Raw genomic sequence first — 14,845 nt, 5'->3', positions numbered from 1 at the left:
TCAAACTATTGGACATTAATTGGAAAGGCACACACCTGTCTATATAAGGTCCCACAGTTGACAGTGCATGTCAGAGCAAAAACCAAGCCATGAGGTTGAAGGAATTGTCCGTAGAGCTCTGAGACAGGATTGTGTCGAGGCACAGATCTGGGGAAGGGGACCAAAGCATTTCTGTAGCATTGTAGGTCCCCAAGAACACAGTGGCCTCCATCATTCTTAAATGGAAGAAGTTGGAACCGCCAACACTCTTTCTAGAGCTGGCCGCCTGGCCAAACTGAGAAATCAGGGGAGAAGGTCCTTGGTCAGGGAGGTGACCAAGAACCCAATGGTAACTCTGACAGAGCTCCAGAGTTCCTCTGTGGAAATGGGAGAACCTTCCAGAAGGACAACCATCTCTGCAGCATTCCATCAATCATGCCTTCATGGTAAAGTGGCCCGACGGAAGCCACTCCTCAGTAATAGGCACGTGACAGCCCGCTTGTAGTTTGCCAAAGGCACCTTAAGGTGTTCAGGACCTCAGAGCTTGAGAGGATCTGCAGAGAAGAATGGGAGAAACTCCCAAAATACAGGTGTGCCAAGCTTGTAGCATCATACCAAGAAGACTCGTGGCTGTAATCACTGCCAAAGGTTCTTCAACAACATACTCAGTAAAGGGTCTGAATACTTATGAAAATGTGATATTTCCGTTTTTTATTTTTAATAAATTTGCAAAACTTTCTATAAACTTGTTTTTGCTTTTCAACTATGGGGTATTGTGTGTAGATTGATGAGGGAAAAAAACAATTTTAACCATTTTACAATAAGGCTGTAACGTAACAAAATGTGGAAAAAGTCAAAGGGTATGAATACTTTCCGAATGCACTGTATGTCAGTATCATTAAAGGAAAACGTAAATATTTCAACTTCATATTCATCATCTCCAGTACCACCCCCCAACATCACCATATATGTGAAAATGGCACTTTTCAATGTTTTATAGTAAAGATAAATATGTGTTTCCAATGGCATCCTCGTGTGATTTAGACCAGTTTTAAGTAGGCATTGCCTAATAATTGTCTACTAATTGGTTGATAATGTCATTGGAAACACTTCTCTTTCTCTTCCTTTTTTATTGCAAAACATCGAAAACACAATTTTCACATATGTTGATGTTGGGGTGGTGCTGGAGAGGATGAATATGAAGTAGAAAATGTGAAGTTTCCCTTTAAGACTCCAGAACTGGCAGTGTACAAGCCCAACCTTTGGTAACAGAGTACATACTCTAAGCTGAAGATAGGCACTTACTATAGTCATTTTTAAAATGTATTTTAACCTCTTGAGATGGGAAAATGTTTTTTTTTTTTTTTTATCAAACGTGTTCTTTATGACAGAATGTTAAAATATCTCCATTGATCAATATGTAAAGAGTCATTTAAGTATCCTCTGAAGAGCCAAACTATGTCATATGCCGAATTAGGAACCACTTTTGTCACCCTGTTAAATGCATTACATGCATTTCAGCAAAGATGCAAATATATGTAGATATATTTGAAATACATTTTACGTTAAGTTAAATATTTAGAAATGTACATTGTTTTCGTATGGGTGTATGAGAATGGGGAACATATGTTTAATCTCTTGGTGTTTTTATGACTGATCCTGGCTCTATCTTTGCCAGTAGGAGGTTTTTCCTTCACTGAGGGATTCACAGTGTTTTCCTCTAACTGTTGCTGGCTGTTTCTCTTTTCTGTTGGCAGGCACGTTGGTGATGCAAGTGACAGCCAACGACTCAGATGACGACACCACAGCCAATGGGATGGTGCGCTATCGGATCCTGTCCCAGACCCCCCACATGCCCATCCCCAACATGTTCACCATCAACAGTGAGACGGGAGACATCTTCACCATGGCTGCTGGCCTGGACAGGGAGGTCAGTAGCACAACAAGGTCACACTGTCTGTCAGGGGAGCAGGGGGATGAAGGGGCATTGACTTCCTGTTGGATCAGTTTCATGTCAGCCTGTTGCTGTTGGTGTTAGCTATAGTCTGACAGTGGATGGTGTTCTCATTCCTATAGGTCACCACCCCTGTATCGTGGGCACTCACCTCCTATAGGTCACCACCCCTGTACACCAGTCAGTCACCTTTTGCCCTTAATAACTAACTCAGTATCGCCTCCCTCCCTAGACTAAACCTTAACCATTATGAGTAAAATAGTCAGACAGGGTTGGGGTCAATTCCTATCTATATTCCAGTCTGTTCAGGAACTGAATTATATTATTAATGTTTAGAGACTGTTCATGTCCGATTCAGTTGACAGGAGTTTAAATGGAATTGACCCCAACCCTGCAAACAGCACCATTAATGACTATAAAATACCAACACGTTCTGGCCCTCCTGGAGGGGGTCATGGGAATGGATTTCACCTGATTTATCCTCTACCCTAGCCCTGCAGGTGTGTGCCCCTCCCTATCCCACTCCTTCTTAGATCGCTAATGAGGGAGATCACGGAGGGTCAACACTGTTTATCCCATAATGCATCAGCAGGCTGCCGGCAGAGTCTTTTATGAGAAGCTGTTCTCACCCTGCAGTCTGTCTCTCACAGTCCCTCACATTATCTCAGACTCATGCTCCTAACACCATGCCGTCTCTCTCACAGTCCCTCAGATTATCTCATACTCACACTCCTAACACCCTGCAGTCTGTCTCTCACAGTCCCTCACATTATCTCAGACTCACACTCCTAACACCCTGCAGTCTGTCTCTCACAGTCCCTCATATTATCTCAGACTCACACTCCTAACACCCTGCAGTCTGTCTCTCACAGTCCCTCACATTATCTCATACTCACACTCCTAACACCCTGCAGTATGTCTCTCACAGTCCCTCACATTATCTCAGACTCATGCTCCTAACACCCTGCAGTCTGTCTCTCACAGTCCCTCACATTATCTCAGACTCATGCTCCTAACACCATGCCGTCTCTCTCACAGTCCCTCAGATTATCTCATACTCACACTCCTAACACCCTGCAGTCTGTCTCTCACAGTCCCTCACATTATCTCAGACTCACACTCCTAACACCCTGCAGTCTGTCTCTCACAGTCCCTCACAGTCCCTCACATTATCTCAGACTCACACTCCTAACACCCTGCAGTCTGTCTCTCACAGTCCCTCACATTATCTCAGACTCATGCTCCTAACACCATGCCGTCTCTCTCACAGTCCCTCAGATTATCTCATACTCACACTCCTAACACCCTGCAGTCTGTCTCTCACAGTCCCTCACATTATCTCAGACTCATGCTCCTAACACCATGCCGTCTCTCTCACAGTCCCTCAGATTATCTCATACTCACACTCCTAACACCCTGCAGTCTGTCTCTCACAGTCCCTCACATTATCTCAGACTCATACTCCTAACACCCTGCAGTATGTCTCTCACAGTCCCTCACATTATCTCAGACTCATGCTCCTAACACCATGCCGTCTCTCTCACAGTCCCTCACATTATCTCAGACTCACACTCCTAACACCCTGCAGTATGTCTCTCACAGTCCCTCACATTATCTCAGACTCACACTCCTAATACCCTGCAGTCTGTCTCTCACAGTCCCTCACATTATTTCAGACTCACACTCCTAACACCCTGCAGTCTGTCTCTCACAGTCCCTCACATTATCTCAGACTCACACTCCTAACACCCTGCAGTCTGTCTCTCACAGTCCCTCACATTATCTCAGACTCACACTCCTAACACCCTGCAGTCTGTCTCTCACAGTCCCTCACATTATCTCAGACTCACACTCCTAACACCCTGCAGTCTGTCTCTCACAGTCCCTCACATTATCTCAGACTCACCACTCCTAACACCCTGCAGTCTGTCTCTCACAGTCCCTCACATTATCTCAGACTCTCACTCCTAACACTCTGTGGCCTGACATTCAGGGCCAAATACAACCGCCAATCCTACTCCTAAATGGTCCAAAGACATAAATGTATAACATACTCTATCATTATGATGTTATTTGATACTCATCGCTTAGTCTGATGATTTTACCAAAGCCATAAAAGTACAAGTGCTGAGTCTAAACCTTTGAGCTCTGGCACCACAAGTCTGTCTCATAACGTTTATATTCAGAGATTTCCCAATAGTCCCACTAGGCAATAACTCCAGCCTAACCATCCTATAGAATGCAGACCGATTTGACCTCTATGGAAAACAAAAGACTGGTATGGCTGCCAGGTTTAGTTGCTTAATATCTGATTTGTGGTGAATATTCAGGAAAAGAAACAAACCCAATTTCATGCAAGTTCCTAATGTATGTGTGCATTCAAGTTCACCCATTCAAGTATAGATGTTAAATAGTATAGTGTTGACAGTGGAAATCAGTCTGCAGTTAATGCAGGGCCTATTTCCCTGTTCCCTGGTCTCCCCCACAGCTGAATGAATGGGAGTCAACCCCATTAATCTAGATAGAGCAGCAGCCCAATCCCACCTGCATCTCTCCCACTGATCCTCCCCATTAAACTGGGACACCTGGGTGTTCACCCACCTACACTCAAGGTCACACACATACTGTAAACACACTCTTAGGTATTAATAGACAGGTATGCATGCACACACCCGCACGCCAGTACGCACGCACACACACAGTTTTGTAGCAGTTAATCCTCTTCATCAGTAGCACTGGTGTCTAATTGGAATATTCATGTGTTAATTAAGGGGTGAGGGAGCCTCTTCAGCGTGGAGGAGAGCAGGGGGACATGAAGGGCACTTCAGCATCACCCAGCCCTGGTCACTCCTGAATGCCAATTACCCTCCCACTCACTGCACCCCTGACCTCACCTCTCTCGTGCCATCACGTATCACTGCATGTTTTAGCACACGGGTTAACAAGCAGGGCTAAGCTGTTTCTGGGACCCTCTTTCTCTGTCTGAGAAATAGAGCTACTGTACATATAGAAGCTACTCTGTCAAGCAAAAGAGCAGTAACTGCTAATTGAGTGGAACTGAGAGAAATGGATTTAACTTTTTTAAATTGTCAAGCCAAATTAGTTGTAGGCAGATCACTGGAAATGTGGTTCTGTTGTCTAACTAACAAGTTATTTTTTATTCATATTGACCCTGACCTCTGCTCTAACATGACCTTTGACCCTAGACAGCAGTTACTGCCTTCTTTCTTGGTACACCCACTGCAATACGTTTCCATTATGATTTGTTTTACACAAACTTGTGTTCATAGATTTATTTGCACGTGGCTGTCAGTTGCCTATAGTTTGATACGTGTATCAGCAAATAGCAATCAATAATACCAAGGTAGACTGTAAAACCAAGGTAAAAAGGAGTAACTGATGTGAGTGATGGCAGTTACTTCACACAGGTCCCCAGTTAGGTTCTTATTTTTCAGAGTAAATAACTCACGGACACTAGAGAAGCTTTACCAAGTTTAATTCTTCCCAAAGGGTCGTCACAGCTGTATTCAGACAGCAAGACATTTCTCACCATCACATGTATATATATCCCACTTAAGACACTCCTACTTCTCTCCAATCCTTACATCTTATGGTTCCACAGGGTGAGGGTAGTAAACCCTTAATACTCCCTTCAGGGGATCTTACCTCACCTTCTGACCTCAACCCCTCCTCAGCCTAATCCACAGATGTCCATCTGCTTCCCTTATAGCAATCCTTTGATCTCCTCCTGTCCACCCAGCACATTCCACAGCCACTCTGTCTTTCTACAGATCTCACTCCTTTGTATACTATGCGTCTGATCTATGTCTTTAATATCTCAATGTTCAAAGTTTCGACATGTTTTGACATGCGTTTTTCTGGATTTTTTTTTTGTTATTCTGTCTCTCACTGTTCAAATAAACCTACCATTAAAATTATAGACTGATCATTTCTTTGTCAGTGGGCAAATGTACAAAATCAGCAGGTGATCAAATACTTTTTTCCCTCACTGTAGCTTGTTTTTGGTCGCATGTCCAGGAATGGCTGAAGAATTGCAACATTTACCTGGAGCTAACTCTGCAGATAGCACTGCTGGGTGTTTTAAAAAGTCCTAGCCAATCGATCAATAATATAATAATACTCTTAGCAAAAAATGTTATCTTTATTTTACAATATGTAGAATCTATAGAAAGGTTCAAAACTTTTGGGAAATGTCACAGCAAAGTAAAAAAAAATATATGGCAAATCCAAAACAGGATCGTGTTCAGGGATAGATGGGAGGGGTTGAGTGGAGCTGAAGGATGGGACTAAAAACAAACAAACATTGTCCGTAAAATGTATATAGTATGTATAAGTTGGAAGTAGAAGCCTACAGTGCATTCATAAAGCATTCAGAACCTTTTTCCACATTTTGTTACATTACAGCCTTATTATAAAATTGATTAAACAGTTTTTTCCTCATCAATCTACACACAATACACCATAATGACAAAGTAAAAACAGGTTTTTAGACATTTCTGCACATTTATAAAAAATAAAATTGATATCACATTTACATAAGTATTCAGACCCTTTACTCAGTACTTTGTTAAAGCACATTTGGCAGTGATTACAGCCTCAAGTCTTCTTGGGTATGACACTACATGCTTGGCACACCTGTATGGGAGAGTTTCCCATTCTTCCCTGCAGATCCTCAAGCTCTGGTGTGGTTCTTGGTCACCTCCCTGACCAAAGCCCTTCTCCCCCGATTGCTCAGTTTGTCCGGGCGGCCAGCTCTAGGAAGAGTCTTGGTGGTTCCAAACTTCTTCTATTTAAGAATGATGGAGGCCACTGTGTTCTTTGGGACCTTCAATGCTGCATAAATGTTTTGGTACCCTTCCCCAGATCTGTGCCTCGACACAATCCTGTCTCTGAGCTCCTTTGACCTCATGGCTTGGTTTTTGCTCTGACATGCACTTTCAACTGTGGGACCTTATATAGACAGGTGTGTGCCTTTCCAAATCATGTCCAGTCAACTGAATTTACCACATGTGGACTCCAATCAAGTTGTAGAAACTTCTCAAGGATAATCAATGAAAACAGGATGCACCTGAGCTCAATTTCAAGTCTCATAGCAAAGGATCTGAATACCTATGTAAATAAGGTATTTAAAACAAAAAAATTGCCCACTAGGGTGGGTACTCTAGTTTTGTATTTCTATGTTGGCCTGATATGGTTCCCAATCAGAGGCAGCTGTATCTCGTTGTCTCTGATTGGGGATCATATTTAGGCAGCCTTTTCCCACCTGTTGTTTGTGGGATCTTATTTTGAGTCAGTGCATGTTGCACCTCTGTCGTCACGGTTTAAAAAAAAAATTTGGGTTGTAAAGTTTCACTATAATAAAATGCTGCGCCTTGGTCCTTCTCTACACACAGACGTGACAGTGGGCGAAAAAACACAGAGGTACATATTATTTTCAGAAATGGCACATGCAGATATTTTGTGTGACATTTATGCAACGGTTATAAATGAGTCCTGGTCCTGAGTGCAGCTGAGTGTAACTGGTAGAGTACAATGTGAGGTAGCCTGCTGGGTGTCAGAGCTTCTAAGTGTGAGACAGTCGTACTGTCTTCAGGTGACCTTGGCCCCTGTGTGCCACAACTGGGCTGGGGTGTCTCTGTGCTCTCTGGCCCTGGCTGGAGTGGCAGGGCTGTTTCTTTTCATTCCCCCAGGCTACTGCAGCCTCTCTGGGGCCTGGCTGGGCATGATGCTGATCTGTGTGGCTGACTCGTGTCGGCTCCAGTTTGGAAAGTGTCAGCTCTGCTCTGCCTGATTAGGGCATTGATCGGTCACTGTGGTGGAGTGCCTACACACTGTCCCCTTGGTGGAGGAAAGAGGCCTGGCAGGGGACCATGCATGGCTCTGGGCACATACAGGGGCTTAGGGTTTCTATACATATCCCGGGGACTGAGTATCACTCTCTCAACATGGGGAAGTGGTTCAGCACTAGGGGCTACTTCTGGAGAAACCTTAGCCATACTCTGTTTGGCATATCTGGTGGCAAATATGTATATGGATGTTTCTGTATGTTTCTTTGAGGGTTTGTGTGTGACTGTATTTCATGTGTCATGAGTGGATCATATTGGTCAAGGTGTAAATTTGTATTGTATGTCCATGTGACTTTGTGTTTAATACAGTGTATTTAGCAGGAACTCTGTGCTCCATCTTCCTCAGAGAGCTGCAGTGAATGGGAAGGAGTCTCTCTGAGTTAAATGTGAGGCAGTGGCTGTTTGGAGATTGTTAGTGACAGGGTAACCACTGTGGTCAGTACCAGACTGACAGGCTGGAACACAAACCACAGAACAAATACGTAAAGTGCTGGTGCAGTGCTCATTCACACTTGCTTTCTCTTTCTCAAATGTTCAGTCTACCCCGTCTAACACACACTGCTCAAACACACATCGCTCATTCTCCATTAATGTTTTGCTAGTAAAAATGTTACTTTACATTTCCGTTGTCAATGTCAGTAATGTCCCCATTTGGGATGGCCATTTTTTCAACAAATATTTGAGAACAAACTCAGTTTCTCTCAAACTCCGAACAGTGACCATTGGACAACCATTTTAGTTTACATTTTACCTTTTTGGTGAAATGCTGGCCATTGAGTTCAAATAGCCTGTAGCTTTTTGCTCTTTCTGCAGAGTCTCTGGTAAAAAAAAATGGCATCATTCAGTACCTGTAAAAAGGATCTAATTTTACCTCAGTTCTGCTCTGTTCTTATGGCCCTAGATGCCTTTCAACACTTCCCATTAAAGTCCAAGGGCTTAGGCCCGTGGGAAAAACACTGCTGTTGTTCTGCTTGGTGGAAGAAGGCTTATTTCCTTTCTGAGGTGGACTCTTTAATCTAACAGACTTCTGTTCAGCAGATCTATAGGAGTCATTGGAGACCCCTTTTTCTGGCTTGTTGGGGCAACCAAACTGACGGGAGGGAGAGGATGTGTGTTGGTGTGCTTTGCGAGTGTGTTTGCATACGTGCGTGCTTAGATCAACTTCTCTCAGGTGATGAACAAAGTGCTGCAGGACAGCATGTCCCATTTTCCCTACTGTGTGAGAGTGCCACCTGCTGTTAGGCTTAACTCACCTTTCCCTGCTCAGAGTCAGGATACCCACTGGACAGCAGCTATCTAGGACTACTGATACCTTGATGTGGCTGAATCACAGTGAGGCAGTCTGGAGAGAGTGTAAAGGGTCTATTACTGCAGTGCACTATGAGAAGAGATGGTATTGATATTTCATTATGACTGTAATAAAGAGCAACCCATATTGAGTTTTCATTCATAGAGCTGGTCTAGTTCAGGTTAACATGTGGAGCGAGTCCTAATGACTCTGCAGAACTTTAAATGAGTCTGGGCGAGTTTAAGTGCTTTAAAACGCCTCTCTGGATCACCAGACCTGACTATTAAACATACTGCTCCCTGAGCAGAGAGAGAGAATTGATTTTCCCCCTTCTTTTTACTGACGTCCATCAGGGTTCACTAGATGGCCCCATGGGTTCCACCATCAACGCTTCTGGGATTCAGGTCCTGACCCCAGAGCTGTTATAGGCTGTGCTCTCAACAGTGCAGAACTGGCCCAGTGATAGCAGATAGCAGGGCTGCTGAATGGTGGAAGGCTGGACGCAGCAGGCTAGGATGTGTGTGTGTGTGACAGAGAATGACAAAATAGAGAGGAGAGAGTGTGTTCTGTGTCACACTGTTCTGTGTGACACAGAACAGTGACACAGTGTGCTGTGTCTTCTCTACTGTCAGACGTCATGATTCTTTCAATGGCGGCCGGTACTGTAGCACTGCCTCTAGCTATTCTCTCTAACTGGGCTAAATAATGTCCATTCACTCTCTATAATATTTGCAGCACAGTTGTTCTTCTTAAAGTGCCGGCACCTCCATTAGAATGAGTGATGATCAGAGCTGCTCAGAGAGTTGAAAGCAGGGCTTGTAGGCCGTAATGGATGAGCCTTTCACTCTCGCTCATAGCTCCCTCACTTTCTAAGCCTTCACTCTCGTGTGTGTGTGTGTGTGTGTGTGTGTGTGTGTGTGTGTGTGTGTGTGTGTGTGTGTGTGTGTGTGTGTGTGTGTGTGTGTGTGTGTGTGTGTGTGTGTGTGTGTGTGTGTGTGTGTCAGGCTCAGAGCTATTAATGCTGGCAGGGGTGCTGTGTCAGAGCTGCAAATGTGATACTCCTCTTCTTTGCTGCAATGGTGCAGTGTTTGTGTGAATATATGCTTTTATGTGAGATGAGGGGGTGTGACAGTGCAGTCACAGTCCCCACATACTCTGAAAGATTATTCATTCACCCACTTGATCTGATGTGTCTTTCCAGAAAGTGTCCCAGTACATCATCATCGTCCAGGCCACAGACATGGAGGGGAACCTGAACTTTGGCCTGTCCAACACAGCCACCGCCCTCATCTCTGTGACCGACATCAACGACAACCCTCCCGAGCTGACCGCCAGGACGGTGAGTCTCCTGTCCATCCCTGGACTGACCTCTACTGTAGGGCCACACATTTGTCTTCATGACAGGATAACATCAGCTGATGGATATTCAAGAGGGCAGTGCCCCAACTATGTGTCTGATGCTATCTTAGAGAACAAAAGGTCATGGCTCTTTGACAGGTGCGTAGAGAGCTGTACAGATGAGAGGGACAGAGACATGTGGAGAGAGAAACAGTAGGCAAAGAAAAACAGGTTTAAAAATAGGGATAAGAAAGGGGCCAAAGGGAAAGAGAGAAAGGGGGAGCTACTGAAGTAAAGGGGGAGTGGTACGGAGCAACATGGAGAGACAGAAAGGGAGGGGGGATAGAGAATGATCATAGGCATTCTATTTGGTGATGGTAGGAGCCCTCGCTGTTCTGGTGACCATGGTTTGCCTGCAGGCATCTGGCCCCAGTCCCATACACATCTGCACTGGAGGCAGCCTGTCTTCCGTATTTTGTGTGTGTGTGTGTGTGTGTGTGTGTGTGTGTGTGTGTGTGTGTGTGTGTGTGTGTGTGTGTGTGTGTGTGTGTGTGTGTGTGTGTGTGTGTGTGCCTGTGTGTGTGTGTGTGTGTGTGTGTTGTGTGTGGCCTGTGTGTGTGTGTGCCTGTGTGTGTGTGTGTGTGTGTGTGTGTGTGTGTGTGTGTGTGTGTGTGTGTGTGTGTGTGTGTGTGTGTGTGTGTGTGTGCCTGTGTGTGTGTGTGTGTGTGTGCCTGTGCGTGTGCGTGTGTTTGTGTGTGTCTGCGCATGCATGTATGCGTGCATCAAAAGGGAGGAGGAGTCTGTTTCTCCCTTCGTTAGTTTCTCTTTCTCTCTCTTTCTCCCTCTCTCTCTCCTCTTTCTGTCTGTGTCCATCCATCTGCAGAGAGGAGTGTGCCAGGCAGGCAGCAGCGTAGTTCCAGCCGGATGCTCTGATAAGAGGCCCCAGCTGTCACAGACTAGCCCACTGAACAACGCCTCGCCTCGGACCACTCTGTCCCGTCTCTCTCACTCCCCTCTCACAGGGGAACACTCAAATTTCCACAGGCACAGACACATGCACTGCCTTGCCACACTCCTCTCCACTCCACACTGTCTCTACTCTCTCCACAACTCAGCCTCTGTCTGCTGTTGTAGGTCCCCTGGTGTATCAGACATGGTGTTGGGTGGAGAGAGAGTGTTGAGTATCCTCACTGCCTCACAGTGTTTAGAACAGCGTGGCATTGCAAGAGAGAACACATTTTAATAGCAAACAAACCAGGATGACAAAGAAGGCGAAAGAAACAAACTTTGGCAACATGGTTTAGAACACATGGTTTGGAACACAAGTGTCAAACTGTGTGTTCCAACAGTAACAGATGGATGGGCCTCTGTTGTGGAGGGACAGTGGTTATGTTGGTGCAGACTGCAGAGGACAGGAGAGGGAGGAAGAGAAGAGGAGTGGGGACAGGAGAGGACATGATAGTCATAGAGACAACTGTCTTACTGCTGTGTATGACACACACAGCTTTACTCGCGGCACACACATACACAGACAGAAACAAACACACTCCATTTTCCTAGAAGATTCTCTGTTGCTTTGTTTGTCAACCCCTTTTCTTCTCTTCCCACACAGCAAACTCTACTTGGAGCAGTTCAGTAATTATTTGTGTATGACAGACACAGGAAAGAATGTGCATCTCTCAATGGGAGATGGAGAGAAAACATAAGCACACTAATTAAGTAAAATTGCTTGCGGGGGTGTAAACCAAGCAGATATATTGCTTCTAATTTGAAAAAAGACAAATGTTTTATTCATTTCAGAACATGGGCATGAATATGAGTGTGATGTTCATCATTATGTGAAAAACAAAAAGACAATGGTACTTGCCACAACTCATTAGGCTGCATTCAGCGACTGTATAATCTCTCTCTCCTAGTGTTATGGTGGTGTGATCTAATCAAGTGCATTACACTCAAACTAAACTCTATAATCCTGTCGACATTTTCAATTCACATCCATAATGGTGAGTGTTTGGAGCTGTGGTCTGTAGGTTCAAATCTCAGCCAGATAGATTCCAGTATGCCTTGATTTTATGCTATTCCTGGTTTACCTGTAGAACCTCTGTGTCTAACAGACTAGTTTTACTGAAATGTATTACTGAAGGACAGTTAGTGGCATAATTGTTGGCACAAGAGGAGTCATTCACTATTAGTGATTGTAGACGTGCCACTGCATGTGGCACTTGTGTGACGTGAAAAACAGAAATGAAGTGTGTTGGTGTTGCCAATGCCTAGGGCTCCTTTACCATCACAATGAGGATATAATAACCATTAAAACACATTTAACTGTGCACCATTCTACTCAGAGAGAAGAATTTCAAGAGTTGTTTTTAAGGGCATTTTTATTCACAATTCTTGCTAACATTATTGCCTTTTTGTTCCTGTTGTTTTCAACAAATACTATGCTTCTATCGAGAACATTAAAAGAGCCCATAGATTCATGTTGAGTTGCTGATCCTCTTGTGAGAAAGGGGAAACATAATGCATTACTACACTCTGAAACAGCAGGGTTCTCTTTTTCCAGGCTCAATTTGTATATTATTCAGTTATTCTCAATTCAGTCTCCAACTCTGTGGTTTAAAGCAATTCAGTGGTTGGGGTCTATTCAATTTTGAACTAGATGGATTCCATTCCAATTCAACCTGAATTGGAGTTTACTAAAGCATTCTGATGTAACTATGCACTTTTATCCTCTAGCCTTGATGAACCCATGTTGGGAGCTCCAGTTCCCTAACTAGTAAACAGTGGAGGTTCACTTCGGGATCTGTTTGTCTCTGGCTGCTTATCAGACATACCACCTGTTACTTTCAAGGGTGAGGACATCTACCCAGAGCCCATTATCCAGTTAGAACAGTTGCATAAGGTTTTTTAAACCACATCTCATTCTGGCTCTCCCCCTCTCTCTCTCCCTCTCTCCCTCTCTCTCCCCCTCTCTCTCCCCCTCTCTCTCCCTCCCTCTCTCTCTCCCTCTCTCTCCCCCTCTCTCTCCCAATGTTGTCAGACAAGCTTGAAAGTTGTTTTCCTGTCTGTGTTGAAGCTCAGTATGAAAATGAAATAGAGGAGCCCACACACCACAGATAATGTGCATATTACATGTTTTCTGTGCTTAGCGGCGTGGCGATGCTGCGGGGGACAGGGGGCAAGGAGGAGGAAGCGGGGGAGGGGGGTTTGGATGCAGCCACAGTGCCACGATGAAGTCATTAGATGGAACAGCAGCTGGCAGTCACGCACCATAAACCAGTTAACGCATCACAAGAGGAAACACAGATTATTGTCTGACAATGACAGCTGTGTGTGTGTGTACAGTATGTGTTGTGTGTTTGTGTTTCTTGATTAAAGAGACTGCTGCAGAATGTAACTTTGCAATGTTAGTTGGACTAGATTCCTGTACAGTAGGTTTTTGTGTATGCTGTTTCTGCTGAGTTTCCTCTATCTTTTAGTGAGACTGAATAGCTTTAGATTGGAATATAATGAAGATCGTTACCCAAAGATGGTCCATGCAATCTATTTAATTGCATTACGTATTTAACTGCTTAATTGGTAAATTTGCAGAATTAAATGTATAAACACTTAATTGAACAAATCCATTGGTTTAAATAAGTATTTCCACACAGACATTCAGCAGTATAAGGAACGGAATGGCTATAATGAAAACAGTGTGTCTATTATCCAAATTCATACAAATATCTCACTTACTCACACCCTCTCTCTGTCTGTAGTTTTCGGGGGAGGTCCCAGAGAACAGTGTGAATGTGGTGGTGGCCAACCTGACAGTGATTGACAGGGATCAGCCCCACAGCCCTAACTGGGCTGCCCAGTACCGCATCGCCAGCGGAGACCCCCAGGGTCACTTCCTCATCCGCACCAACCCTATCAACAACGACGGCATGGTCACTGTGGTCAAGGTAGGGGACTCATTTACTGTTTTACATAAACAAAGTGCTTTGGTTCCATATTGATATGGGTGCATTTGAGTTGTTATTTAATTTAACTTTGCCTTCTCTCACTCTCAACCTCCCTCCCTACATATCTTCCTCCCCCACCCTTCTCTTCCTCCAGCCGGTGGACTATGAGCAGAACAGGGCCTTCATGCTGACTGTGATAGTCTCTAACAAGGCCTCCCTGGCCAGTGGGATCCAGTCTTCTCTCCAGTCTTCAGCGGGGGTCACCATCTCCGTACAGGATGTCAATGAATCCCCTGTCTTCCCCACCAACCCCAAGTCCATCCGTTTTGAGGAGGGTGTCCCTGCAGGCACCACACTCACCGTGTTTGCTGCCCAAGACCCTGACCTCTTCATCCAGCAAACTGTCAGGTACTGAATGTTCACTGTTTTAGAATAGATGCTGATAGTATTTTGCATGGATTTGCTCTCTCGTGAG

At 44.6% G+C, this 14,845-nt stretch overlaps 1 protein-coding gene across 2 annotated transcripts in view; it reads left to right on the top strand.

Annotated features, from left to right (window-relative positions):
- The window catches only part of LOC106565798 (cadherin-4-like), a 378,562-nt gene that overhangs the window by 353,035 nt on the left and 10,682 nt on the right, over window positions 1-14,845 (top strand). For both annotated transcript variants that reach the window (XM_014133344.2, XM_014133343.2), the window contains exons 8-11: window positions 1,737-1,909; window positions 10,290-10,427; window positions 14,185-14,370; window positions 14,525-14,778. In XM_014133344.2, the coding sequence (XP_013988819.2) occupies window positions 1,737-1,909; window positions 10,290-10,427; window positions 14,185-14,370; window positions 14,525-14,778 (751 nt within the window). The remainder of the gene's footprint in view (window positions 1-1,736; window positions 1,910-10,289; window positions 10,428-14,184; window positions 14,371-14,524; window positions 14,779-14,845) is intronic.

Source organism: Salmo salar, chromosome ssa12, assembly GCF_905237065.1.
Source record: "Salmo salar chromosome ssa12, Ssal_v3.1, whole genome shotgun sequence".
NCBI lineage: Eukaryota > Metazoa > Chordata > Actinopteri > Salmoniformes > Salmonidae > Salmo > Salmo salar.
Note: the sequence above shows the minus strand (reverse complement) of the source record. Positions and strands in the feature narration are given on the sequence as shown.